This window comes from Dipodomys merriami, unplaced genomic scaffold (assembly GCF_024711535.1).
Source record: "Dipodomys merriami isolate MVZ:Mamm:240054 unplaced genomic scaffold, mDipMer1.0.p SCAF_8, whole genome shotgun sequence".
NCBI classification, from domain to species: domain Eukaryota; kingdom Metazoa; phylum Chordata; class Mammalia; order Rodentia; family Heteromyidae; genus Dipodomys; species Dipodomys merriami.
Genome location: NW_027206401.1, coordinates 16,869,921 through 16,896,987, shown reverse-complemented (window position 1 = coordinate 16,896,987; position 27,067 = coordinate 16,869,921). Strand labels below are relative to the sequence as shown.

Here is a 27,067-nt window from a genome sequence, read left to right as displayed (position 1 = left end):
ATGAGTGGAATTTTATAGAAATTTCCTTGGGATAATCTGATATAACTGAGACGGCATTAAATTTAGAGTCTATGGACCTCTGAAGGGGGGGGGTCAAGCTCCCAATCACCTGACTAGACACCCAGGGGCACGGCTCCCCACAGCCGCGGTCTGTGTGTACTGATAAGGTTTTATTGCCCCAAATGCTGCTATAAATATCCAAATGGCCCTTGGCAGAGAAAAAGATTGTCCACTCCTTGATTCGGTTCTCTGGATCTCATTTCCCTGCTGGTAACGTGAATTTTTCTAAATGCTACAATCTCTATTAAACCTTCTTCAAAGTAAATACTACTCACGTCACAAGAGCACACCCCAGACTGGCCAGGCCTATTGGTTTGGTGGCAGTATTCCAGCTTTGTTGGCTTGTTTTTCAGTTTTTTGCTGGTCCTGCAGGGCTTGAACTCAGTGCCTGGATGCTGTCCCTAAGTCTCTTTGTGCTCCAGGCTAGTTCTCTACTATTTGAGCCACAGCACCACGTCCGCCATTTTCTGAATCGTTTTTCTGTCTAGGTTTGGCCTCGAACCACGATCCTCAGATCTCAGCCTCCTGAGCAGCAAGGATGACCGGCGCGAGCCCACCTGCGCCCTGTTCCAGCTTGATTTTGCTTTAGAAGAATCTCCACTCAAGTCCTGCGCTACTTGCTTCGTCCTTTTCACCCAACAGTTCTCTCCCACCAGCCAGGTGAAATAACCTGGGGGGGGGCGTGGCATTTCTGCGATTTCTGCGGCTGGCTGGGGGCATGCGGGCGCACACAGGGGGCCGTCAGCCCCGGGTGTGGGCACAGTGGTGACCTTTGGCAAGGAAGCCTCTAGCAGGGGATGAGCACACACACTGGGAAGAGACCCACCTGGAAGGGGAAGCTCTTTATCACCCTCACCCCCCTCCCCACCACCAGGGGTGCGTCCCTACGAACAGCGGCAAATCAGCCTCACTCATCATCATCATCATCATCATCATCATCATCATCATCATCATCATCATCATCATCATCATCATCATCAATAAAGTGTGCCCATCTTCCCAACACCCGGTGAATAACTTCTCTGAAAAGATGTTTGGTTTACACGAGAAGGGGAGACAGGAGAGATGCAGGGAAGAGGAGGGAAAGGGAGAGAAAGAAAGAGGCCGGCGGGGAGAAGGAAGGGCAGAGCCGGTGGACCCCGGGGTCGGCCCTGGCGCCATGCGCAGGGGCCCCGCGGGCGCGGGCACGGGGCTGGCTGGCTGATGCCCGCATGGGCTCAGGGTCTCCGGGGCGCACGGATCGATCGATCGGGCTTTCGGGTCTGCCCCGTGGCCCTCGCCTCCCTCCCGGGATCGGCTCCGGGGGCCCCGCGGCCAGCCTCTCCCCCCTCTGCGGCCGCCCGCGCGCCCCGGAGCGCCCGGCCCGCCCCGCGCGGGTGACTTCTCCCTTTCTGCCTCTCCCGGGTGGGGGCAGCGGCGCCTCGGGGACGCCCTTCCCTCCCTCGTCCCCCCCCACGCCCGCCCCGCGCCGCGGACCGGCCGAGCCCGGGGCCACCCGAGGGCGCGCGGAGCCCGGGCCCGGACGCCCCGCTCCGTCGCCGGGGCAGCCGCACCTGAGACCGCAGTGGCCGCCGGGGTGCGGCGCCGGAAGCGCGGGCGGACCGCACCAGCCTGGGAAGAGCAACCTGGACCCTCGGGGGTGGAGCCCGAAGGCCGGGAGAGGGGGAGCCAGGGCCCGCCTCGCGCCCTCGGGGGGTGGCGGGGACCGGCGATCGCACCCGGGCCAGTCCCCGCCCGGGCGCGCGCGGCCGCCCAGCCTTTCACCCCAACTCTCCCAAACTTCTCGGGGAGCCGTGGGGAGCGGACGCCCGCCGTGCGCCCGCGGGCGCCACCGGAGCCCGCCACTTGGACTTGGCCGCGGCGGCGGGGGTTCACCTGGCGCTGCCTGGAAAGCGGGCGCAGGCAGCCCCGGCCGCACGGTCACCCAGGGCCCCGGCTGCGAGCTGGGGACAGCGGAGCGCGGGCGCACGCCCCGGGGGGAGATGACCTTCGGCCTCTGGGGGACCTCCTCGCAGGAATGCCGGCATGTAAGTGTCCCCTCTCGGCTCAGACCGTTCCTGCACACCCGCTCCCTCGGCCTCGAACCCGCAACACCCTCCCCCCCCCACCACCAACACACACTTTGACTTCAACTCCAACTGCTTGGACATCGTAAACCGGTTTGGCTTCAGCCTGGCCCTGCAGGCGCTGGGGAGTGAGGACTGCCAGAGGGGAGCTGTGACAGGGCTGTGGCAGTGGCTTTCTTTCCTGTTTATCCTCCTCCACCCTCCCCACCGCACACACACAGACACACAGACACACAGACACACACACACAGACACACACACACACACACACACACACACACACACGCACACCCCTAGAGGTAGACCTCACATCTGGGCGGTGTAAAACAGCAGGGAAAAGGGCAGGGCTTCCAGAATGGGGAAAACGTGTTTTGGATTCAAATGAAGCAAGGAGTAACTGGCAGTCTGCTGGCTGCTGCCCTGCCTGCCAAGCGAGCGCTCTGCCTCCCCGACTGCACCTGGGGCCTTGGGAAGGTACTGGTATCCGGGGACTGTTGGCTTTGCACATTGTTGCCCTGGCCCATGGAAGTTACTTACTGGATCTTTCCTTGGGGGTGGGGGGCTGTTTAAATGATGTGGTCTGTCTCCCCCCCGCCTCTTTTTCTCTTCAAATGAAGAGTGCAGAAGGTGTTCTTCGCGTACTTTGTAGATTGAAAGGAAATGAAGGATCATGCCATTGTTGTATGTGACTTGCGATAGAACTTTCAGGGAGGTGGGTTCGGGGGGATTTAAATGATTAAAGTACAAGAGTTTGCTTTCATGGGATTTTATCCAAGTGGTGAGGGTTCCGGGCCCTTGCCTGAAGAAAGGGTAGCGGAGTACCACCTAGCCTTCCAGAATGAGTTTAAGAAGAAAAGAAGATTGTTCTCAGAAAAGCAAGATGAGTGATGATGATGATGATGATGATGATGATGATGATGATGATGATGATGATGATTTTGTTGTTGAGGCTGCTTGTTAAGCCAGTTCTTTATTCTTGCACGAGGCATTTTCCTCCTGGAGTATTATTTATTCTCAAGCAGACCTTGATAGACATCATACCTACTTTCACTGACGAATGGACAAATTTCTAGAGATTGATAGTGCCCTCCCCCCACTTATTTCCTTATTTCCACTTGAATTTAGTTCCTCTTTCAGATTTCATGCCGTGCAGAAAGACCTACCCCTTCAGTTCTCTTTTTCCCTTCCCTCCACTGTCCTGTCTTCTTCCCAACACACATTCTTAAAGTAGAGAAGGACATGGCTTACAAGCTAGCATTGTGCAGCTGTTTGAGTAGTCTGCAGTGTAATTAGAAAGGAACCACTTATTTTTGTTAAAACTGCCTGCAAAGTAAATCCTACACCTGTGAGTTTCAACTTTTTACTTGGGCCAGTGGAACAGGCAAGGTACAACATGAAAGAATTTATTTTGGGATGCAGCCAATAGTTTAATGTAAGACTTGTTCTCGTGTAGAGGCAACGTATTCTGAAGGAATGAGTTTATTTTCAACTTTAATTGTTCCTGAAAATGATTCCCAGGATTTTGAAAGCAGATAACTTACTTAGCTGTCTTTCAACTTGAGATCCAGTGCAAAAAGTGCATTTTACAAAAAGAAAAGCGAATACCAGGATTTTAAGATAAAGCCTGTGAAACAGATAAACAGGTAATGTAAAAACCCTGATAATACAATTATGTTATAAATCTATTTGAAATTCCATATGATTAAATAATCATATCTTCATGGGATGAAAGTATGAATTGTCATAAATTTCTTTATTGAGATATTTTGACAAGGAACTTTTCCATTCCTTTCTAGCTTTTAATTTTTTCATTGTTATTTATAATTCATCTGAATAATTTAAGATGTTCTGATTCTTGTTAGATATTGGCATTTTAGATAGGAATACATGGAAATAAGGCCACATGTTCAAGGGACATATTTCTCCTATGCTGTTGATAAAGTGTTGCAATAGAGAACATAGACTCTATAATCTTATGTTAATTTTAACACAGCCAAAGCCACAAACTTTTAAAGTACATTTTCTGCCTGTTAGGGAAGATTAGTTGGATATTGTTACTCAAGTTCTGAAATTGTAGACTTTTAAAATGTACTTAGAAGTTGTAGTGACTGCATATTTTTCATGCCCTAAGAAATTTCATAGGCTTAGCAAGACTTGCATTAATTGCTCTGAAGCTGCATGAAGCTACTGTTCCATTTATGGCTTATATAAATTACATGACATTGTGCTTTTTCAGTGTGAATGGTGAATGAGGCTATTGTCTGTTGGTTTATGGGAAATATTAGAAGCTTGTAGTTATACTGCCTAGCTGAACGTCACTCTCATCTCTGGACATAATGATTGGGGAGAGATTCAGTTTATACATTTAAAATAAACTGACAACTACTTCCTTCGACCTGACTGTTTTTCTGACTGCCCATATATCTTGCAGAGTTTGCACTTCTGATGAGATGATTAAAAGTTTCTAGAGACTAGAGTTTAGACTCAGCAGGAAAAGAAAAAGACTGTTTAGTGTGTGTGATATAGATGGGCACACAAGCCTATCTTTCCATTTCACTTCTTATGGGATGACATCATTGCCTTATCTACTTTGGCTGCTGGTTGACTGGGCAGTAACATTTAAAGAATGATCCAATGCAACTCAAAATTCCAGTAAAACTTGACCAGGGCCACCTGAATACCATCTTACTTTCCTTTCTGAGCATTACTCAGAATGGAATTATTTAATTGCTTTTCAAAAAGCATTCAAGATTAACTCTTTGAAAACTGAGTATGACAAAGTATGTCGTATGGAATTGGTTTAAAAAGTCACAAATCTGGGAGAAAAATATTGGTATGATAAGAGGAAAGCCTACAATTGACTTCAACATGCCAACCCAAATAAAGGAAATCCAAACTCAACACTAGTTCTTCTATCAAAATGTGGCCGTGATTCCCAGCTATAGGACTCAGCAGTGATGACTGTCCTGTGTGACTAAAACAAATTCACAGTGTGAATAAAAGAGTTCACAGTGTGAACTGTGTCTTTAACTGTTCTAGAAAAAAATCTTAAACCTACAACAAAGCTGAATATATGAAACCATACAAAGAACATCAGTATCTAAAGAATCACCATTTGTTTTATCCAGTGCCATCCCCATACGCAGAGAGGTATTTTTTTTCTGAATCAGCTGAGAATAAGTTGTATATACCACGGATTCAGTGTTTACTTTTTAGGTTGAAAAATTTATAGATACTTGTAGATTTCCTTACAGTTGTAAAAAAAAAATAAGAAAATACAGAAAGATCCCATTCCTTATTCATTCTTCTATTTGGAACCTTTTGTAAAACTATCGTACAAAGCCAAAAACCAGGATATGGGTAAAATCGCCAGTTTCTCAAGTTTTAGATGAATTCATGTGTGTGTATGTAATTCTTAGGTTGACCTTAGGCTCCTAGCCGGTTATACATGAATGTTTAAATAAGTTTTAAAATCTGTGATTATTTAAAGAACCAAGTCAGCCTTTCTGAAGTGGAGGTGAAGCTAACTTAATAAAAGATTTAACTGGAGAAATGGAATCTCACTTTCTCTTTGTATATATTGCTTAAGTTCAGGAACATGATCTTTAACTAGAGAAGAAATACTCTTATGACCAGACTTGAATAAACTAAATTACTCTTCTTTTTCCTATAGAAGAATTAAAGTATTCATTCTGCCACTCCCAAATCCCATTCTGAAAAGGAGCACAGCTGGGATAGAATTAGGGAAGTCTATGCTGATTATTAGTAGTAAAAGGGTTAAGTTCCTCTTGTGTTTTCTAATTTCAAACTCTCCCCACTATTTTCCTCTAAAATTGTAACTTTTGAGGATACTTCTAGGAGTGGAGAGTTGGGAGATGGTGTTTTATAAGGCTAGTTCAATGACACATTTGGATAAAATCATGTCTTTGAGGGCTCTTACAGTTAAAGCAATCCTTATTTTAAAAAGGTCATATTCTAAAGCTTCATGAATCAGGAATCAAGATCATTATATTTCATAAGCTATCCAGATTGAAAAGGGGAACAGGTTTTCAGTAGAGAGAACTTGGTTCTCAGAAAGGGTATCTGAGTTGGGCACCAGGTGACACGAGCATGTGGACTCAGCTGCCTCTGATGATGTCATGTTGGACAAGTGGTTTATTCTCTTAGTTCCCTTACCTGTCATGGTTTTATTGCGCAATTTTTAGATTCCTTTCAGCTTATATAAGTCTATGACTCTCATTTACTTAAAAACATCTCTGTTCTCTTCAACAGAACTTTGAGGCCCCGATCAAGATGGTACACGACTGTTCTGTGTTTTATAATTTCCATTTAGAACCTTAGTAACCCTGTTTGGGATTTTCCATTCTTGTGAGAAAGTTGTTTAAATCTCAAGGATGTGTCTTTGCTAAGTGATCCCCTGAGAAGACCCACAATGCTTTCCTTCCTCTGTTCTATTCTTAATTTATTTGTTTCTGTTCTTCAGTAAACAGTAAAGTGGATGAAATTTGGCATGTCATATGGTTTACATTTGGTTAGAAGTGCTCACCCTGTCATGGGTTCCTTTTCTGTCTAAAGCGACGGAGCCTTGAACCCTGCACTACATCAAACCTTGGTTCTCATTTGCAGCTATCACCTGATAGGACTTGAAGCAGCTTTGGTACAATAACTTTGGGGTTGGATGTGGGATCCCTAAATGTCAGAGCTTTTTTTGTTTGTTTTTTAGGGTTTTTTTTTGGGTCCGGTCGTGGGACCTGAACTCTGGGCCTGAGCGCTGTCCCTCAGCTCTTCAGCTCAAGGCTAGTGCTCAACCACTTGAGCCACAGCGCCACTTCCGGCTTTTTTTCTTTTTGCTTATGTGGTGCTGAGGAATCGAACCCAGGGCCTCAGGCATGTAAGGCAAGCGCTCTACCACTGAGCCACCTTCCCAGCCCCCAGAGCTTTTTATAGCCAGGGAGAAGTTGGATAAATATGTAACATTAATATATTGTGCATATCCAAGCAAAGGGGCATAATTCTTTGAGTATTGTTTAGACTATATATGGATTTAAGAAAGGGCCATTATTCATATAGGAGAATTGTCATATGCTACAAAGAATAAGAGGCTGTGCAACTGATGCCTTTTATTATCTGTAAGTCTGGCAGCCAGACTTGATTGATTTCTTACTTACTGGACCTCATTTTTCTCATCAGTGACATTTGGAGTTTAAATTTCATCTTTGGATGTTCCAGCTCTCTAAACCTCTTTGAATATATAATTGTTCTTTTGTTTTAGAAGCATGGTCATTCATCCCCAGCATGAATGGGGGAACACCTCATTCATTCAGCGTCAATAGGAAATAGACTCATTCTCCCAAATAAGTGAGCTTTCCCCATGGCAGAATTTGTAGCTTACTCTTTTAAAAGCCCCTAGCAAATACAGTGAACTGTTACCTCTTGTCTTTTCTGGGTTGTTAATTCTGTTTACAACAGAGCCAAAAGCTTCAGGGTTTTAAATATCTGCCTGTCCCCCAAACCATACAGTTCACTGCAGAACAAGATGTTAAGTCTCTGCCATCCCAGAGTCCACATTCATCATCATTATTATTCTTATTGCTTACTTACTGAAACATGCTGCTGTAAGCAGTAGCTGCTTTCAGCTTCAAATATTTTGGATGGATCTATTCAGAAACATGACTTCCAATACCCTTCCCAAATACTCAAAAGTGCTTAACCTTGTCCTAGTTTAGAGTTTGTGAAAGGAGAGCTGCCCACTGCAGGGGCTTGTGGTGTGGTGAATTCAAAACCGTGACATGTGAGGTTTCAGCAAGACGTAAGGCCCTGGATTCAGAGCAGACATGAGTAACCCATCTCATTTTCTTCCTAGGTGATCTCAGAAGCAGTCAGAAAGTCAACTGATGGTGTTAGCAGATAAGATTAAGCCTATTTTCTGCTCATATTTTAAGTCTCTTTCCTTTGATTTCACTGGGGCCAGAAGGACTGTACTTTGGATGTTTGGGATGACAGTAACAGTTAATGGGAGATTATATGATTATATTTATTGAACACTTGCTGAGTGTGGGGCACTGTTCTTAAGATAATTATCTTGGGCTGGGAAGGTGGCTCAGTGGTAGAACGCTTGCCTTGCATGCATGAGGCCCTGGGTTCGATTCCCCAGCACCACATAAGCAAAAAGAAAAAAAAGCCAGAAGTGGTGCTGTGGCTCAAGTGGTAGAGCGCTAGCCTTGAGCTGAAGAGCTGAGGGACAGTGCCCAGGCCGAGTTCAGGCCCCACAACCGGACCCCCAAAAAAAAAAAAAAGACATTATCTTATGTAAATGTCTAGGCAGTGCCAGGGACTAGCTACCTGGCTGACTGTTATTTTAGAGTGTACAGACAGGAGATAGAGGTGATTGAGTATATTTCCTGAGGGTTGCATACATAACCCCTAAGTAGCAGTGGCAGGGCTGTCCACCTGTAATGATTTATCCTCTTTCTATGAAGTGGTCTTCTTATAGTAAAAGAAAGATTTGAAACAGCAGGCTTGAGGCATGTGCAGAAATGATTTGATATCTACTTGGCTTGTTTGGTTTCCTACCTGGTTAGGTTCTTGTAAAGTAGTAACAAGGGCAGCTAACTTCAGGCTTTAAGGGTGACATTACTGAGGCTCTAAAGTTGGTCTTTTTAGAAACCAATTACTCTCCATTACCACTTACAAGCATACTAACTCTTTGGAGGATTGCAAAATCTGGAGATTCTCAGTATCCTTTACTGCCGGCCTCAATTCACCACACCAGTCAAGTTCCTCCTGCTTGCCAGCTTTTCTATGGTCCCCTTTGAGGACTGGCTTTTATACTTGCTGTCCCAGGTTTTTCCCTTCATGGCATTGATTCACTCAACAAAATGTACTATACCACTGTTAGAGCAATAATAATATACATTTTCTTTTTTTGATCTTTACTCAATATACATTTGAGTTTGAAGAAGAGATCTTTGTACTAAAGGATTAGTGTTTGAGTTTCTGAAGCACAGTCTCGATATCAACACCATTTACTGATTTCTGTAATATTTGGTCTTTTGTAGCCATTTAAAGAAATCTTTTCTTTTCTTTCTTTCTTTTTTCTTTTTTCTTTTTTTTTGCCAGTCATGGGCTTTGAATGCTGGGGCTGGGTGCTGTACCTAAGCTCCTTTTATGCTCAAAGCTAGCATTCTACCACTTGAACTACAGCACTATTTACAGCTTTTTCTGTGGTTAATTGGAGAGTCTCACAGACTTTCCTGCCTAGGCTGGCTTTGAACCGTGATCTTCAGATCTCAGCCTCCTTTGTAACTAAGAGTACAGGTGTGAGCCACTAGCACCTGGCTAAGAACTCAATCTTTTGGGTGTATTAATTATTCCATGCTTCACTTTAGGGAAAGAAGAGAACTTGGGAATTTTATTTCAGTTTTCCCATTTGCCAAGCCAAACAGCAGATACATGTTTAAAAAAATGCACATGTTTTCCAGAAGTCTCAGGGATTATGTGGAGATGGCTTAAAAAATCTTTATGCAATTCAAATGATGTGTCATGTGTGTCTAATGCAGTAGAGAGTGTAAAACTGAAGTCATTTTCCTTTCTCAAATGATTTTTTTCTATACTTGTCTGAGTATTTACCCTTCTACATGCAGCAATCACCTCGTGCATATACTCTGGTAAGCAAGGTGCAGCCATGTGGCAAAAACAATGTATGAATTTTTTTGTGTGTGTATTAGCTTGAAGGGGATATTTAGGTCCTGATTATCTTTTAAGTTCCTTCTTGGGATGTAGCTCAGTGATTGAATGTGTGCCTAGCATTCACCAGGCTCTGGCTTCCATCCACAGTTTAGAACAACACCGAAGAATGCTTCTGTCTTCCAGTCCCCGTGGAAAGCTACACTTTGTGTAATTAGTCATTGTGGTTACCTAAGCTCGTGGGTCCTGATTGTGGCTGTCTTCCCTTGCAGGATGTTTGACTCAGGTGGATTGTGGAGCTACCATTGGAAATGGAAGTCAAGCCCCCTTCTAATCTTGCTTGGGTTGTGTATCATTTGTACTCCTTACTCAGGTAAGAGATTCTCAAACCATGAATTTCACACTGATGCCATTGTCTTCAGTACGAGTGTACTACCTATTGATCTTACCTTGTGTGGTCGCCATTTCTGCCTCTGTGTTTAAGTTTGGAGTCTTGATCCTGCCTCAATTCTGTGAGAATCCTATTACTTTGATCATTGTTTGGTTTTCTGGTGCGTTTATTTCTTTAATCTCTGCTGTCTTGCTTCTCATTTTCTTTGTTTAGTTAGTCCATATTGAGTGACGAGATAACTACATAAGTGACATGAAAAAGTGCCAGCTGTTTCTCCTGCCATTGAATAAATATACAACACTTAGCTCTCTTTTCAAGTTTTCATGCAGTTATTTATGGAAATACAGACTTTACTGTCATTCATGCTGAGTCCACTAGTATGTTGCAATATTAAAGAGGAATCTGAAACTAGACATTTTTTAAAGATTGCAGTTATTTGGTTTACCTTGTGTGAAGACACTGACTTAATGATAGTATTAGGGGAATTAAAATTATCTGTATTTTATAATTGCAGGGTTTTTTTTTCTGATCTTTGTAAAATGCTTCTCTGGCCATTGAAAAGTAGGTTTGTTATAAACAACTGACCATACAATAAGCCAATCAGACTAAGGAATGTGAACAATGTTGAAAAGGAAACTCTCACTTCATTTGGTTCTGTCACTTGAAAAAATGGAATTTCTCTTAAGTCCACTCTTTTTACTCTTTATTTTCTCCTACTGTATTCAGTTTATTACATTTTTTTGGTTAGAATCAAACTGAAATGTTAGCTAGCAAAAATCAGATTGAATCAGGATTGAATTCCATCTTTGCAGTAGGTCTAAACATTCTAAGTCATGCATTTAAGGGATCTTTGAAATAAATTATCTCCTAAAATTGCTTACTCATGGATCAAGAAGTCTTCTCTGTATTTAAATTTAAATGCTTTTTTTTTCCCCAGGCCACTAAATACTTTAAGTCGTAGCTTAGGAGTTTGGGAAACCCCTGGCACTTGTTGAAAGGCTTTCAAATAAAAGTGATCTTTCAGTGAATTTTTGTGTGCATTTGTTAGAATATCATTCCAAATTCAGTCTTTCTGTTCCCAAGTTATTACCAGAAGAAGAAAGACAGTTGTAAAGAAATTTGAGATTGCGGCATCAACGGGATTTTTATAATGTAGAGTATGGAACTATTTCTTAACCCCCAAAGTGCCTCTAGGAGCCAGTATCATGATAATAAGATGAATTATGAGATCAAAAGTAGTTGAAGTCTGTTTGCTTTCATTGTGAGAAATGATGCATTTGTAAAACTTCAAGATTTCTTCAAACCAACTTCAAATTGGGACTTTGTATTTTAGATGTCAACATTTAAATGGCTATATGCACATTTCTGAACTTTAAGGCTTTTGAATAAATGAAACACATGCTTAAAAGGATTCAGCCAAGCGGAGACTGGAGTTAGGCAAGAAAAGCCCCCAGGCTACAGAATGTGAGGCAGAGGCCAGTGCTGGGGCATGAGTTAGAACTGACGTGGTTTTTTCCCTTTGTTAAATAATTTATATATTTTAAAAATTATCTTTAAATAGTTGTACAAAGGGGTTTCAATGCCACATACCAATGTATGGATAGATCACAACTAAAATTTCTTAAGTTAATTTTCTCGGCCAGGATTTGCTTTCTTGTTAAAAATGGCTTTTGTTGCCCAATTTTCTTGTGTGCTTCAAATAAAGCTTTATGACACATAGCAACTGTGTTCACTCATGAGGTCAAATGTTGCGTACAGATATTTTTCTGCCTGTGACTCACCTAAAATGTGACCCTCTCACACACAGATAACCAAACGCTCCCATTATGAAGGTTACTGTGGACATTTTTACATAAAAGACATATATTAACTGAACAGTGGAGCTCTGTTTGTTCTTATAAGATAATCTCACCAGTATGTATTTCTGTGTGGCCTCTCTTACAATCCTCCTGTCTTAGTCTCCAAAGTGCTAGGATTACAGGTGTGTACCTGGAGTTTCTTAAAATGGAATCACAAGCCTTTTAAAATAATGCACATTACAACTTTAGTATCATCTTTTAGAGTTATCTTTTGCATGAAGTTTAATGTTATTTTTAAATGAATAGTGCATCACTGAAGTGCTGTATCTCTGTGTTCTTTATATATGTCTGAAACATTTGTTTTCACTTCTATAGATCTCCATACTGTCAGCTCAGGGGCTTTGTATGGCATCTTAATACTATCATCTCTTAAATCTGCATTTTTCAGTCTCAGCCACTTTCTGGACCCAAGTCCTTCCCCTAGCTGCTGCTGATCCTTGTCTGAACTTAGGTCTATAGTAGACTTCGCATTTCATACAACCAAAATGAATTTGGGTTCCCACCTTCAGTCTTGCTCACAACTACTTCCCTTTCAGTCTTTTTCACCAGTCTGACTATCCTTGTGATCATCTGTATAGAATTTGTTTGTTATTTTCAGTGCTAATGTTTTTGATAATTAGACTGTTAGCTAGATTGACGGGTTGACAAACAGCTTTTTTTGTTGTTGTTTTATTTGGTGGTGGTGGTACAGGGATTTCAACTCAGCGTCACAGTTGTTAGGCATGTGTTTTACCATTTGAACCAGACCCTCAGCAATTTCTGCTTCTGTTATTGTTCACATAGGACTTTTATTATTTTCAGCAAAGTCAGGCCTCAGACTACCATCTTTTTACTTTGCCTCCAGTCTAACTGGGATCACAGGCATTATCGCCCTCCCCCCACCCCCACATCCCTGGGCTTGTGAGTTGAGGTGAAGTCTTGCTAACTTCCTCCTGTTGCCCGTCTCATCCTGCTATTCCCCAAATGGGAATAGCAACAGTAGCTGGTGGAAGGGGGCTTTTGATGATTAAGATTGACATCTAATTCACCTAGCTAGAAGACACCCAGTTGGAATCTGGTAGGTTAATTCTGATAATTCATTTAATAGAATTTCAGTACCATCTCTTAGTAGATAAATTAACATTATATTTTCATGGAACACTTGGAAAGCAAATAATCTAATGTTTTGTGCCCTCTGGGATTTAAAAAATGCAGACAGATAACAGACAAATATAACTTTTAAGAAGAACTACATAAAAAATTGGACTTTTGAGTTGATCCTACAGAAATACAAGTTAAAGCAACAAAGTATTTTTACCTACTAGTTTTACATTATTTAGAACAATTGATCTCTTTCAGAAGAGTAATTGGGAAACCTGTTTGAAAAATTAAGAATGTGCTTTCTGTTGAGCACATTATTCCCTGTGTAACTGTCTATCCCATAAAAATTAAAAATATAGGATGTATGTATATATATATATATATATATATATATATATATCAATCTAACTGTAGCTCTGTAATTTCACACAGTTGCAAAAGACTGTGTGTTCATCCAGAAAGAAGAAAAGTTATATAAGTTATTTTACATTCATACCATAAAATGTAGTATAGGCCTTCAAAGCAAAGATAAACGTCAGCACTATGGGCTTGGGGTGCTATCCTTGATATTAGTGTTAAATTGAAAAACAAATTGCAGGGCAATCAATTGAAAAACAAATTGCAGGGCAATATAAGATTATTTCAGGTTGTATGACAAAACTGGGATTTATTATGGACCTATGTTTATATGAGATTAGATGAACACAAAACTATCTTACAGGCAGATTTAAGGATGTGAAGGGAGAAGATCATGGAATTTCATACTCCTTTTTTTTATGTTGGTCCAATAAGCATATACTAGTGTGGTAATTTGAAAATTAACCAGTTGAATGTTTTGTTTTATTTTGTTTTTTAACACATTAAAGAGTGGGCAGAGAGATTTGAAATATGTGGCTCTTATTTTTCTGAGTCACTTAACTGTTATCTGGTATTTTTGGTATTGATAATGATCTCTGGTAGGTGTTGCAATTAATAGTGGCTTGGCACTCCATGAATCTGAAACCAAGTAATGATATCTCAAGCAGGCAGAGGGTTGTGGATTCAAGTAGAGAAAGGCAGAAATAAGTAGAATGAGCCAATGAATTCCTAAGCAACCGAGAGTCTGTTTCCACACAGATCAGCCTTGGTCATGAGCACTGCAGGAGGAGCCTCCCTTTCCCCTCAAAATCAGTGATATCAGCAGATTGCTTCAAGGCTCAGTGTTGTTCTGATATCTCAAGGGAAATGATTTTAAGAATACAATATTTCCAAGGGGCCACTTTCTAGTCCAGACATAACAGTTCTTCTAGAAGGCAGATGATTGGAAAGAAAGGATTCCATGTGTTTTATATTTGCTGGTGGGTTCGTTTTTCTCATACTCCTAGACTAAGTGATTATATCCTCGTGTCAGTTATACTTATCATGTAGTTGATGTATCAATTATATCTTCAGTGATGTTAAATATATATTGTATCTATAGTTTTGTTCTCAATCAAAAGGTTTTCAAGTATCTTGAAAAAATGATCCTTTCGTAAATCTGCATATTTTAAGTCACTTTAGGATTTATGTACATTTTAGATCACTAATTGCATCTGAAAAAAGGAAAAACTCTATGCAAACTATTTCTTAGATTATAGTTAAGTGTTTGTACATGCATATGCCTATTTAAATCAGGTGTTTCAAATTACAGTCTAAAACAAAGAGCCATTTTATGTCAAAGGGACATTTTCCTATTCCAGACATCAGATTTTAAAAGCCAGTTTGATTGAACAAATAAAACCTAGAAAGTTATATACAGTTTCTTTAAGTATCATTCCATATAGTTTTCTTCATGTACCTTTGGATGATCCAAATCTGATCAAGTTAGACATGAAATTTTACATGAGGATTTACAAAGTCAATTGCCTAAACATGGAGTAAAACCAGGTTACCTAATTAAGATGATTGCTATGGCTTTGTTTGAATATTTTGTCTACAGTAAATTCTGTGTTATACTCCTGGGACTGGCTGCAACTGTGGACTCAATTCCTAGGTATCAGTCAAAATATTTTTGCCTTTCTGTATGTTTGTTTTAAGTAAAAACCTATGTAACAACAACAACAACAATAATCATAAACTTGATTGACTTAAAATGGCTGTTATTGTTGGGTCATGAAATTAGTAGGGATAAGATATTGACTGATCTTTACATATAGGAAGAATGATCATGTGGAAATGGTAATAGATTTATTTTTGTTTTGAAAGACAGAGCTAGAACGAGTGAGATGATGCCACAAGTACTAAATATTTTTCCTAGGAATTGGTTGGCAAGAAATAAGACCAGTTCCTCTTGGCATTGCCTATTATAGGCAATTGGCACATCAAGGAATCTCATGTTGAGGGGGAGTTTAAACTAGAAACCTTAAAGACCTCCTCAGCTTACAGGTCAATCATGGAGGAATGCGTGTGTTATATAATCTGGTTTCTGTAAAAATGTGCAGTCTGGATTCTTTACAAATGCTTTCTTTGAGAAGTTTCTTCTGTGTGTACTTCCATTCCTTTTAAGCAACTAACTCATATTTTATTTTATATATTTTCAACCTTGAGCTCAAGCTAGAGATGGCCCAGGCAAGTGACTTTCTTGTATAAAACAATCCTAAGAGACTCTAGACTTTGAAAGGTATAACATAACTGAGATTTAATAGATACCAAATTGTCGACCCTTCAAATGACTAATTTTTAGAGGAGATTTTCTTTTCATTTTCAAGAAATAGAATATGGGAAGTGGTGCTGTGGCTCAAGTGGTAGCGAGCTCGCCTTGAGCTGAAGAGCGCAGGGACAGCACTCAGGCCCAGAGTTCAAGACCCACGACCAACCAAAAAAAACACACACACAAAAGAAATAGAATATGTACTTTATAGCTCTGCTGTCACTAAAGTTGTAATATTATTGTTTTCAATACATAAAGAATGTGGAAAAGAAAAAATGGAGAAGAATCAAGAAGAGAGAGAGAAATAAAACATATTGCAGATTTAATGAGTGAATATGTTTTACAATGTGTGGGAGCAGGAGGAGGAACATCTAGAGATAAGAGAAAATATATTAATACCTCAATGAGTATGAAGTCCCATACATATCCTTTTCCCTCCATTGAACTAAAATGATAAAACACCTAAGCAGAAAGCAAGGTCGTTAATCCAGCACATAGAAGGTTGCTGCTACAATGACTTTGCTTCCTCTAGGGACCGTAGGTTTAATAGGAGCCATGTTAATGTATTAGTTCAATGGCTAAGGCTAATTATGCTGATGTTTTAAAGAAATTGCTAAAAAATATTATCAATTAATCTACTGAACAAAATTTTTTCCTCAGTTAAATTGTTCAAATTATGATTTATTTTTTGTGGTGTACAAGTGATAGCTTTAAAACTAGTGTTAAATTTCCTTCTATAAACCAACTGTCAAGGAAAAACTTCAGCTTACTTTCTTTAAACTTAAGAGTAGTTGTGCAAAGGTATTTTAATTTAACAGAAAAATTAATAAATAGAGTGCTTTTTGATCAGTGCCACACCTTCTGTCTTTCTCCTCCGCTTTTCTTTTTGCTTTGAGTGCAGTGCCCTGTATTAGTGAACGCAGAGTAACTTTTGTGGATGCTGAAAGTGGGGAGAAATTCCTTTTCTTAATAAAAGGTTCTTCCTGAATGAATGATGGAGAGATTGGGGCCAGGTGGATGCCAGAGGAGAAAGCTCTTTTTTTCCCCTCTTTAAAAAAATTTATTTATTTATTTATTTTACTCTTTTTTATTGTAAAGATACTGTACAAAGGGGATACAGTTACATGAGTAAGGTAATGAGTACATTTCCTATTGAGCATTGCTACCCCATCCTTTGTTTTTCCCCTACCATCCCTTCCTTCCCACCTCCCCATCTCCTCTCTCCTCCCTCCAAACTTGTAAAGTTCATTTTCAACATAGTGTCTTGTACATCTCATGGTTACAATAAGTCAACTTATATCCTTTCAGCATTTTGTTATTTCCCTTTCCCTCCCCAAATTAGGAAAATGCATATAGAAAGAATGACACTGCCCCATTTGTTAGGAAATGGAAAGACTTGGAAAAAATTATATTAAGTGAAGTAAGCCAGACCCAAAGAAACATAGGTACCATGGTTTCCCTTATTTTCAATAACTAGTGTATGTCTAGGATAATCTTACTAGATAAGCAGAAAAGGTCAAAAGCTACGTACATATGACCATATAAGATGATGCTAAGCAAATGAACCCCAAGGCAGGGACACAAGAGGTTTTTTCTTTGTCGCTGTGGTTTTTAATGTTCTATGTGATTTTTTGGGGGGGGGTCCAGTCATGGAGCCTGAACTCTGAGCATGGGCGCTGTCCCTCAACTCTTCAGCTCAAGGCTAGTGCTCTACCACTTGAGCTGCAGCACCACTTCTGGCTTTTTGCGTTTTGCTTCTGTGGTGCTGAGGAATTGAACCTCATGCATGCATGGCAAACGCTCTACCACTGAGCCACCTTCCCAGCCCCCCGTGTGATTTTTTTTTTGTATGGTCTTTGTATGTTCTTCCCCCATGCTATAACCCCTGTTGTCACTGTATTTGATTCTGGTGGAGGAAGCTCTTAATGAGCTTTATTTTATTTTTTTCTTGCTCCAAAGCCTTTTGAATTCATTGTCAATTTCACTCTAACTTAGAAGCCTGCCTTTGCCTATACAATAAAAGGTGACCAGGGACTTTCAAAACAAAACAAAACAAGCTGGAGACAGAAAGAGGACTTCATGCAGTTCGCTGCCTTCTCTTTCTTGCCGAGATCGCTATTCAGTTGTGACCACCAGAATGTCTTGTTTTAGTTTCCCAGGCCTCCAAGGTCTTCATGACCCTTAGGGATTTTGTAAGCTCCCTGCATCCAATGTTTCTGATAATCTTCCTTAGGAATGATGCCACACGTCACAGGTCCTTACCGCCCAAGGGATGGAATCTACCTCCAGAAGTTACATACTTCTTGACACTCATTGGCTTTGTAATATCCAAATAGTGGAGTAGCGATTAAATATTAAAAGCATTGCAGAAATTAATAAACAAACAGTTTTTAACATGGCAATCCCTCCCAAGAATGGTGAAAACAGATATTCAGTTACCTAACAGGAGAAATTGGTGTTTAGCCCAGGTGTAATGTTGATTTTTTTTTCTAAAACAAATGAGTCACTCCTTGTATATTTGTGGAAAATCAGCTATTTGAGGAAAGAAGTGTCATAAAACTTTGCCATAATGATTTGGGCTAAAAGAAGAGAATGACCACTCTGAGTGAAATAACCAGAATAGTCGGGGTGTTTTCTATTTGTTTTGTTTTTTTTTTAAATTTTCACTCGCTCCAAGGGCTGAGTTTCTCACGTCAACACATTTTTCCCCCTCAGTGCTAAGCTAATCTCATTGCTATGTTAAATGCACTATTCAGAAAAATATATTTTTTAGCTGAACACCAGTGACTCACATCTCTCATCCTAGCTATTCAGGAGGTTGAGGTCTGGAGGATCAAGATTAGAAGCCAGCTGAAAAAGTCTGTGGTGAAATTCTTTAATCAACAAAAAGCTAGGCTGTATGCTTGACTCAAGTGGTAGAAAACCATCCCTGTTAGTGAATGTGAGGCCCTCTGAATTCAAAGGGGGAAAGAGGTTATTTTAGTTAAAAATAGGAAAAAGCAAGTACTTTTTTAGAATTCTTTCACCAGTCACCTTCTCCTTTGATGATCTTTCACAGTTATTCCCTACTATCGCCTGTATTGCTTAGATCTTTGCAGAACAAACAGAACTTTGAACTTTTTCATTTCTAACTCATTTAACCCTTTATGGTTCATTTTCCTGCCACATTCCCTTTATTTCCAAATGTCTTTAAAGAGCAGCCTGTCTGAGTTGGGTACCAGTGGCTCACACTTGTAAATTCTAGCTACTCAAGAGGCTGAGATCAGAGGATGACTGTCCAAAGCCAGTCCAGGCAGAAAAGTCCATGACATTCTTATCTCCAATTTACAAGCAAAAAGCTGAGAATGGAGATGGAGCTCAAGTGGTAGAATACCAGCCTTGAAAGAAAAAGCTAAGTAAGGGGAAGCACCCAAGCCTTGAGTTTAAGCCCCAGTACTGTAGTACTTGCACACAATAGAGTAGCCTATCCTTGGGTTTACATTTTGCTTCCCTATAAAATGTGCTGTCATTATCATTGTCTTCTTCTTCTTCCTCCTCTTCCTCCTCCTCCTCCTGCTCTTGCTCCTCCTCCTCCTCCTCCTTCTCCTCCTCCTCCTCCTCCTCCTCCTCCTTCTCCTCCTGCTACTCCTCCTCCTCCTCCTCCTCCTCCTCCTCTTCCTCCTCCACCTCCTCCTCCTCCTCCTCCTCCTCCTCCTCCTCCTCCTCCTCCTCCTCCTTCTTCATTTTTAATGGTGATGCTGAAGTGTGACATCAGGGCCTTGTTCCTGTGAGTCAGATACTCCATGACTTGAGCCACAGACTCAGCCATCCCTTTTTGCTTGACTTTTTTTCTTTCAAACAGACTTTTGTAATTATACCTGTGCCAGCCTGAACCATGATCCTCCTACTTCTCACATAGCTAGGATGCCAGGCAAGCATCACCACACCCAGTCAGTCTTTTATTGGTTGAGATGGAGTCTTTCAGCTGAGCTGACCCCAGAGTTGCTGGGATTTCAAGTGCAAGCTATGTTGCTCTTTTTTTGAGATGCATTAGAAAGTATTGGTTTGTAGGTGTACTATTATGTTACAGTTTTCTAAAACTCTAAATATCTCCATCATTATCTAAAAGTACACAAAATTTTAAATTAAAAACATATTTAGAAGGGTATGGATTATCTTGCCACAATAATATTTGCTCTTAGTGGAACCATTAGTGGAACCAAAGAGTGTTTTTTCTCTGAGCATATCTGGTTTAGGATAAAATTATCATAAAATGAGACGATTAATGAGTTGTATTTAACTATACATTAAATCTTTTTCATATAATGTTTCCAGTTTCTTCAGATTGTTCCTTTAGATGCTTATGTCTTCCTAGCAGCTCATACGACTTCTTCCCCTAACAAACACTTTAAATCAGATTCGCAATCTGATTTGCCCAGACAGTTTCATTTCCCATTCTCATTTGTGTCCTTTTGAGAAGGGGACTTTTCAGTACTTCTGTCATTTTATACAGTTTTTGCAGGAGACAGTTAGTAAGATGTTTCTCTTAAAGTAATTGGTTCAAGTGAACCTGAGAGGTGAACTATATTCTCTGGCTACTGTGGTGCATAGTGTTAGTTTACATTAAATGCTATCTCTTATACTTACAGCCATGCATCACTGAAAGATGGGGATAAACTCAGGAATGCACTATTAGAAAATCTGTGTTGTCACACACTGAACTTCCACAGATGAAGATGTCTAGCTGATGTAGTTGTGCTTGATGTATCACAGTGGTAGAATGCTTGCCCAATATGCACAGACCCTGACTTTGATTACCAACACGGCAAAAAAAATATTGGAGGAAGTTTTTAAATTATAGCATAGTTACATTTTAAAAGGTATGAACATCTGTATGTTCACTAAATCTTCACTGAAATCAGGTAAAGATTAACATATATTTTAAAAATGTAAATAGAATATATCTTACACAAGTAGTTAAATAAGAAAAGAAAAGCAGCACAGTGGTGATGTCCATTCAATGGCAAGCAGATGTTGATTTGGTAAAAATATAAGATCAATGCATATTCCCTGTTTTTGTTATTAGGTGAATATGGACATATACTTGACTTTATGCATATGAATGCACATGATGTATTCCTAAGATGCTCATTCTGTGTGTGTGTGTGTGTGTGTGTGTGTGTGTGTGTGTGTGTGTATGTGTGTGTGTGTAATATATTCTTTTTTTGGGGGGGTTGTCCGGTTGTGGGGCCTGAACTCTGGGCCTGGGCACTGTCCTTCAGCTCAAGGTTAGCGCTCTACCACTTGGGCCACAGAGCCACTTCTGGCTTTTATCTTTTTGCTTGTGTGGTGCTGCGGAATCAAACCCATGGCCTCATGCATGCAAGGCAAGTGCTCTACCACAGAGCCACCTTTCCAGCCCATGTGTAACATTTTCTAATCAGGATAGTTGCTGCCTTCAGGGATCAACTGACTGGAAGAAACACTGGAAGATTTGCTGGTTTCGTGGGAATGTTATAAATTGTGATTGGGTACTGAGATTGGTACTGGGATATATTTATCAATCATCAAACAGCATTCTGTGCATTCTTTTGCACAGCAGATTGAAGTGTGAGCATTTCCTACCTGTGCTTTGGTCTCTGTTCATGTGCAACTTTTATTAGTATCTGTTTTCTTGAAAGCTACTCTCTTCCACTTCATAAAACCTAGTACAGCAATTAACATAATTGTCTGCTCCTAGCTACATCTTCAATACTTCTATTGAATTTTGCTTCATTAACTATGACCTTATGGGAGACGTAGACATTTTAGATTCATCATAATTAATAGAAATCAACGGGTGTCCCACAAAAACTTACTTCACTTGTTATCCTGTGTACATTTATTTGTCTCTGGGATTCCTTGGTTTTAAGAGTTGTTTATCATTTATTTAAAATAAAGCAATTTGAAAAACTCATTTGAAAAACTCATGATCTTTGTGAATGTTCCCCAGATCTCTTTGTCAGGCAGATAGTTTAGTAAATACAAAGCTTGAACCAGAACATAAATTCTAACACTTGAAAATACTGACCTGGAATAGACTTAGCACCTGGCAAGGGACTTCAGAGGGTTATTTGTTCTGCCCTGGTGACTGGCTTGGGAAGTCACATGGGTAAGTAGTGAGTTGAAAGCATCAGTCAGGCTGATCTCATTTCTGAAGAAGCTCCTGCTGTGAGTGTCTTTCTGGATAAAGGTCATTATTTTTATCTATGATGAGAGTAATGAAAATAGGGCTATTGACTGGAGCAACTTACTGGGGCCTATCATCATCAACTGTTAATATTAAGCCCATATGACTCACAGGTGATACAAAAGCATCTCTCTTTTTTTTCCAGGTTTGAACTTAGAGTGTCATGCTAGCTCGTCAGAGACTGTACTATTTGAATTATGGTCCCTCTTAGTTTGTTCTGCTTTAGTCTTTAATTTTTTATTTAGTTGTTGTTTAGTTTAGTTTTATTTTATTTTTTTGTACCAGTCCTGGGATTTAAAATCAGTCCTAAGCACTGTCCTTGAGCTTTTTGGCTCAGGTCAGCACCCTGCTACTTGAGCCAAACTTCAGTTCTTGCTTTTTGGTGGTTAACAAGAGATAAGAGTTTCATGGGCTTTACTACCCAGGCTGATTTCTAATCTTGCTCCCCAGTGCACAGCCTCCTGAGTAGCTTTGATTACTGTTGTGAGCCCAAACCACCCAGCTCTTTAGTTATTTTTTGAATAACACTTTTGCCTAGACTGGTCTGTACTATGATCCTCCTGTTTATGTTTTCCATGTAGCTGAGACAACAGACATATACTACCAAGCCCAGCTCTTACTGATTGTGATAGGATCTTTTACCAGGTTGGCTAAACAAACCATGATTCTTCCAATCTCTGCCTTCTGAGTAGGTGGGATTATACACATGAGTTACAATACCCAGATACCAAAAGATCTTCTGAAAACAAATATGAACCCTTATTGAATGGATAATACATGGATAATACGTGTGTATGTATATGTGAGTGGGTGTATAATTTAGTAAACCCAAAGAGTGAAAAGACTAAAATTTTGAACTTTAATAAGTATTACAAAAAGGTGAGGCTGCACATTTTATCCTGGAATCTGATCTTATTTGTGAGTCTCATGTAAGTTTAAAGTTAGCCTAATTTAGCAAATGTTTTGTTATGCAGGTCTTGTGCTACTATGTGTAGTAAATCATCACTGAAGCCACAAAGACCAGGCAACACATTTCATTTTCACAGAAATCTGTGTTTATTTTGAGGATGTCTTTGATATTTTGGACCCATCTATAAGATAATGCACTGAGAAAATTCTGTAGGTCTTTCATTTTGTGAAACCACAACTCTCTGCATTCTAGCAAGAACTTACAGAGTTCTGCCAGACAGAAAACCAGAGACAATATGGTACCCAGCCCATGTCACATACAACTTTTGCTGTTAGATTTTTCCCCCATATTAGAAAACAGTGGAAAATATTTGGTTCCTGTTTGCCTTTACTTATGTTTTGGTTTTGTTTTAGCTTTTGTTGGTCATAGTGCTTGAACTCTGGGCTTGGGTGCTGACCCTGCACTCCTCAGCTCAACGCGAGTACTCTACCACTTGAGTCACAGCACCACTTCTGGTTTTCTAGTGGTTTATTGGAGATGAGTTTCATGGACTTTCCTACCAGGGCTGGCTTTGAACTGTGATCCCCAGATCTCAGCCTCCTGAGTAGCTAGGATTACAGGCGTGAGCCACCAGCACCTGGCTACCTCTACTTATGATAGAATAGGAAGTATACTACTTGTTTCTGCCTGGCTACTGCCAGGAGCTCGTGTCACTGTATGTGAATGTAAAATGCAAGCTTACATTTATTTGCCAGCCATTTGATAGCGGGCCAAGTCCCTTTCATCAGAGATACAGCTCACACGTGCAGTTAAACAGATATGACAATGTTTAATGATTGGTGGTAAAACTCTTAAAAATAGGGAATTTTGTTTTGCATTCAGATTACTTTGCAGAGTCTTTCTCTTGCACATGGAAATGAAATGAAAATCACAGAAGCATATTATTTAAATGGCAACATTTGTAATTAGGATAACTTACCCACTACCCAGATTTGATATGAAAGCCTAAGAAGCTATGTTGTAAACAGAGGTCGGCACAGCCATGAATTCTAGTTATATTGGGAGCAGATTTGCCTGAATTGTTCACTGTGCTATAGATTCTGGTGGCTTATTTTGCATGTTACTGAGTTTATTTCTCTCTATATATGCGGCTGTCCCGTGACATGCATAGGAGATTCCAAGATCTTTTGGATCTCAAAATCCACAGGTGCTCAAGATTATTGTATAAAATAGCATGCTATTAGTTATTTATAGTTATATAGGTTACATTGGTTTCAGAAGTTACGTAATTCTCTTATTTACTTTCTATTATATGCGATTAGCTATATACTATTATAGACTATTATAGTAGTATATTCTATACCATTAGTTATAGCTACATAAGTTATATTAGTTAAATAAGTCATGTAATTCTCTTATTTACTTTCCATCATCTCTAGATGACCTATAGTACTTTATATAATATACATGGTATGAAGTAGCTCTGCTCTCTTATTTAGAAATAATGATAAGAAAAAGAAGTCTCTTCATGTTCAGTACAAGTGTAATTTTATTCTTTGACTATTTTATTTCTTGTAATTTTATGCATGAATACTTCAAATTGCATAAAACCCAAGAAAAATTTCTCAAGCACCTGATAATCTCTGAAACCTGAGCTTGTAGAGAACATGTATAAAAGAAATAATGACATTTATTTTTCATGTCATATTTTTGGACAACATGTCCCTATGGAATGATGGTATCTGCTCCTACTTGTAAGCTGTCGTTCCCCTTTTCCTAGAGGAGCAGGAAAAGTACTTGCCCTCTTTGTATTTTTCTCAGCTCCCATGACCTCAGAGCTTAACAGAATCTTAAGTGGATTTGAGTCTTGAGGCAGCTATTAATTTTGCTTTAACTATGCAATGAGTTGACCTTGGGTTCTAACTGAATTTTATAATATTATTTCCATAGGAAAAAATTCTAAATTCCAACTTGAATATAGCCTTTGAAAGATGATGAATTAACATACCTTAAACTTTTGATTGATTTGGCTTATTAAAGACCCAAGTATTTCTAGTTTCACAGTATCTTTGCCCTATTTTTAAAAATAAAATTTAAAATATCCTAATCAAACGATTTAGAATCAGTGTATCTGTTTCAAACTCTTTTAAAACATGTTTCATGTCTTTCCTTAAATGTATATTTTTAACTTTAAATAAATTATCTCTCTTACAAATATTTATTGTGCTAAATATGCAGTTAAGTTTGAGGTTTTAAAATAGTGCAGTACTAACTAATATTATACTTTTTCATTAATTATTGGGAGATACATCTAAGGAAATAACTCAACAGAAGAAAAAATTTGCCTATGAAATATTTGTTTACTACTATGTATGGTAGAATAGACAAGGAACCAGTTAAATTCCATTAGTATAGAATGATTTTATGAACAATGGTGAAGTAACTATAAATATTACAATGCACAAATACAGGATTGTATAATGAATGAAATATCCATGCAAAATGCTAGGTATATTGTGTTTGCAAGATATATGTGCACCCTTTAATTGGATGGTGTATTCCACTGTTAAAGGTAAGAGAAATGTGCATCTACCTTTATTATTTTTTTCACTGTATCTTCCAAATGATTCTACTTGGCTTTGAGCAGCTGGTTTCAGGAAGTTCAATACAGGTTGATAGTTTTTAGGCAGAGGAAAAACTAACTCCGCATTGTTTTCCCTCCTAATGAAAAGGATTTATTCTCAAAAACTGGTTTCTAGGAAGTGGCACTGTGGCTCAATGGTAGAGCACTAGCCTTAAGCTAAAGAGCACAGAGACAGTGCCCAGGCCCAGAGTTCAAGCCCCACAACCAACCCAAAAAAATTTTTTTTTTCAGAAAAACTGGTTCCTAGTTTTCTATTTCCTTTTCCTATCAAACATGAAGTTTCTAAAGTCTCTTATCAAAAGAAATAGAGGCTTAATAGTCACTGGAATTTTAGAAAGGTAATTGGCATACGTCATTGTGCCTGATTATTTACAGTGGAATCACAATTCTTCAGCCGCTGGGCTCTTTTTATTTTGCCCATTTGGTCTTGAATATGGTTCAATGTGGGCGTCACACTGAATGCTCACTCCTTGCACAGAACAAAGTTGTTTTGTTCTTCTGGACCCCTTGACTGGCCACTGCTCTTTTAAATTAATAGTACCAGGACAGACTCATTCTAGGAGACTGAGATCATCTGTTATCAAAACTCAGTTATTAGGTGGAGACAGAGACCTCATGGCTGAAGTGACGACAGAGGCATCTGAGAAAAGGACCATACAGCTGCTGTATGGCTGTGTCAGTGTGTGTGTGTGTGTGTGTGTGTGTGTGTGTGTGTGTGTGTGTGTGTGTGTACGGGGCTGGCTGGCTGTGAACCCGTGTGGTGAGTTATGAGACGTGTAGTTGCATATATTTTCTTTTGATGTAAACCCTTTTTCACTTTAAGAATCCTTTATTTTAGGTCCATTGACATAGATCATTCTTTTGGAAACTGATAGCATCCAGAAAAACTCTATTATGACATGATTCAGTACCGGATCATGGGGATTGTGAAAGTATAATTTCTCAGCTTAGTCTGATTAGGAAAGACTAGGATCCCATCTTGCTTTGATTTTTTTGGTAAGGGTATTCATGTTTTGTTGTTTTCAGATGTAATACATTAGTTGATGGGATCTTACGAGTTTTCAGAAAATGTTTTAATGTTTAAAGCCTCATAAAATAAAGGATGAGGTAAGTGAACCATACTTTCAACTAAAATAAAAGACAAGCAAAATGAGAAAAGAAAAAGGTATTTATTTTATTTTTTTATACATAAGTCTTTGAGGACTAGAAGGAACTAGAAGCACCATAATAGCAACTTTCTGTGTAAACTGGAAAATCCCCTCACTGGAATTTACAAAGTGGAGTCTACTTCTCATAGTAGGATTTGTTGTCTCTGAACTCAAAGTGAAAATCAGTGCAAGAAACAGATTTCAGTGTGAAGACTCAGAACAAACTGCTGAGGCTGAATGCTATGACTCAATTCAGTTTGAAGATAAACTGTTAGATATTTACGGGAAATCTACCTTAACGTCACACTAATGGTGCCCTATCAGAATTTGGGCCATGGAAGTGGTGC

At 39.7% G+C, this 27,067-nt stretch overlaps 1 protein-coding gene across 4 annotated transcripts in view; it reads left to right on the top strand.

Annotated features, from left to right (window-relative positions):
- The first annotated feature begins 1,806 nt into the window (after positions 1-1,806).
- The window catches only part of Adgrg6 (adhesion G protein-coupled receptor G6), a 128,420-nt gene continuing 103,159 nt past the window's right edge, over positions 1,807-27,067 (top strand). Inside the window, exons 1-2 of one of the 4 annotated variants that reach the window (XM_070010940.1) lie at positions 1,807-2,087; positions 10,085-10,185. In XM_070010940.1, coding sequence (XP_069867041.1) covers positions 2,086-2,087; positions 10,085-10,185 — 103 coding nt within the window. In that variant the 5' untranslated portion in view covers positions 1,807-2,085. Of the gene's footprint in view, positions 2,088-2,360; positions 2,601-10,084; positions 10,186-27,067 lie in introns of those variants that run through there. The other 3 variants (XM_070010937.1, XM_070010939.1, XM_070010938.1) reach the window with 3 other exon arrangements.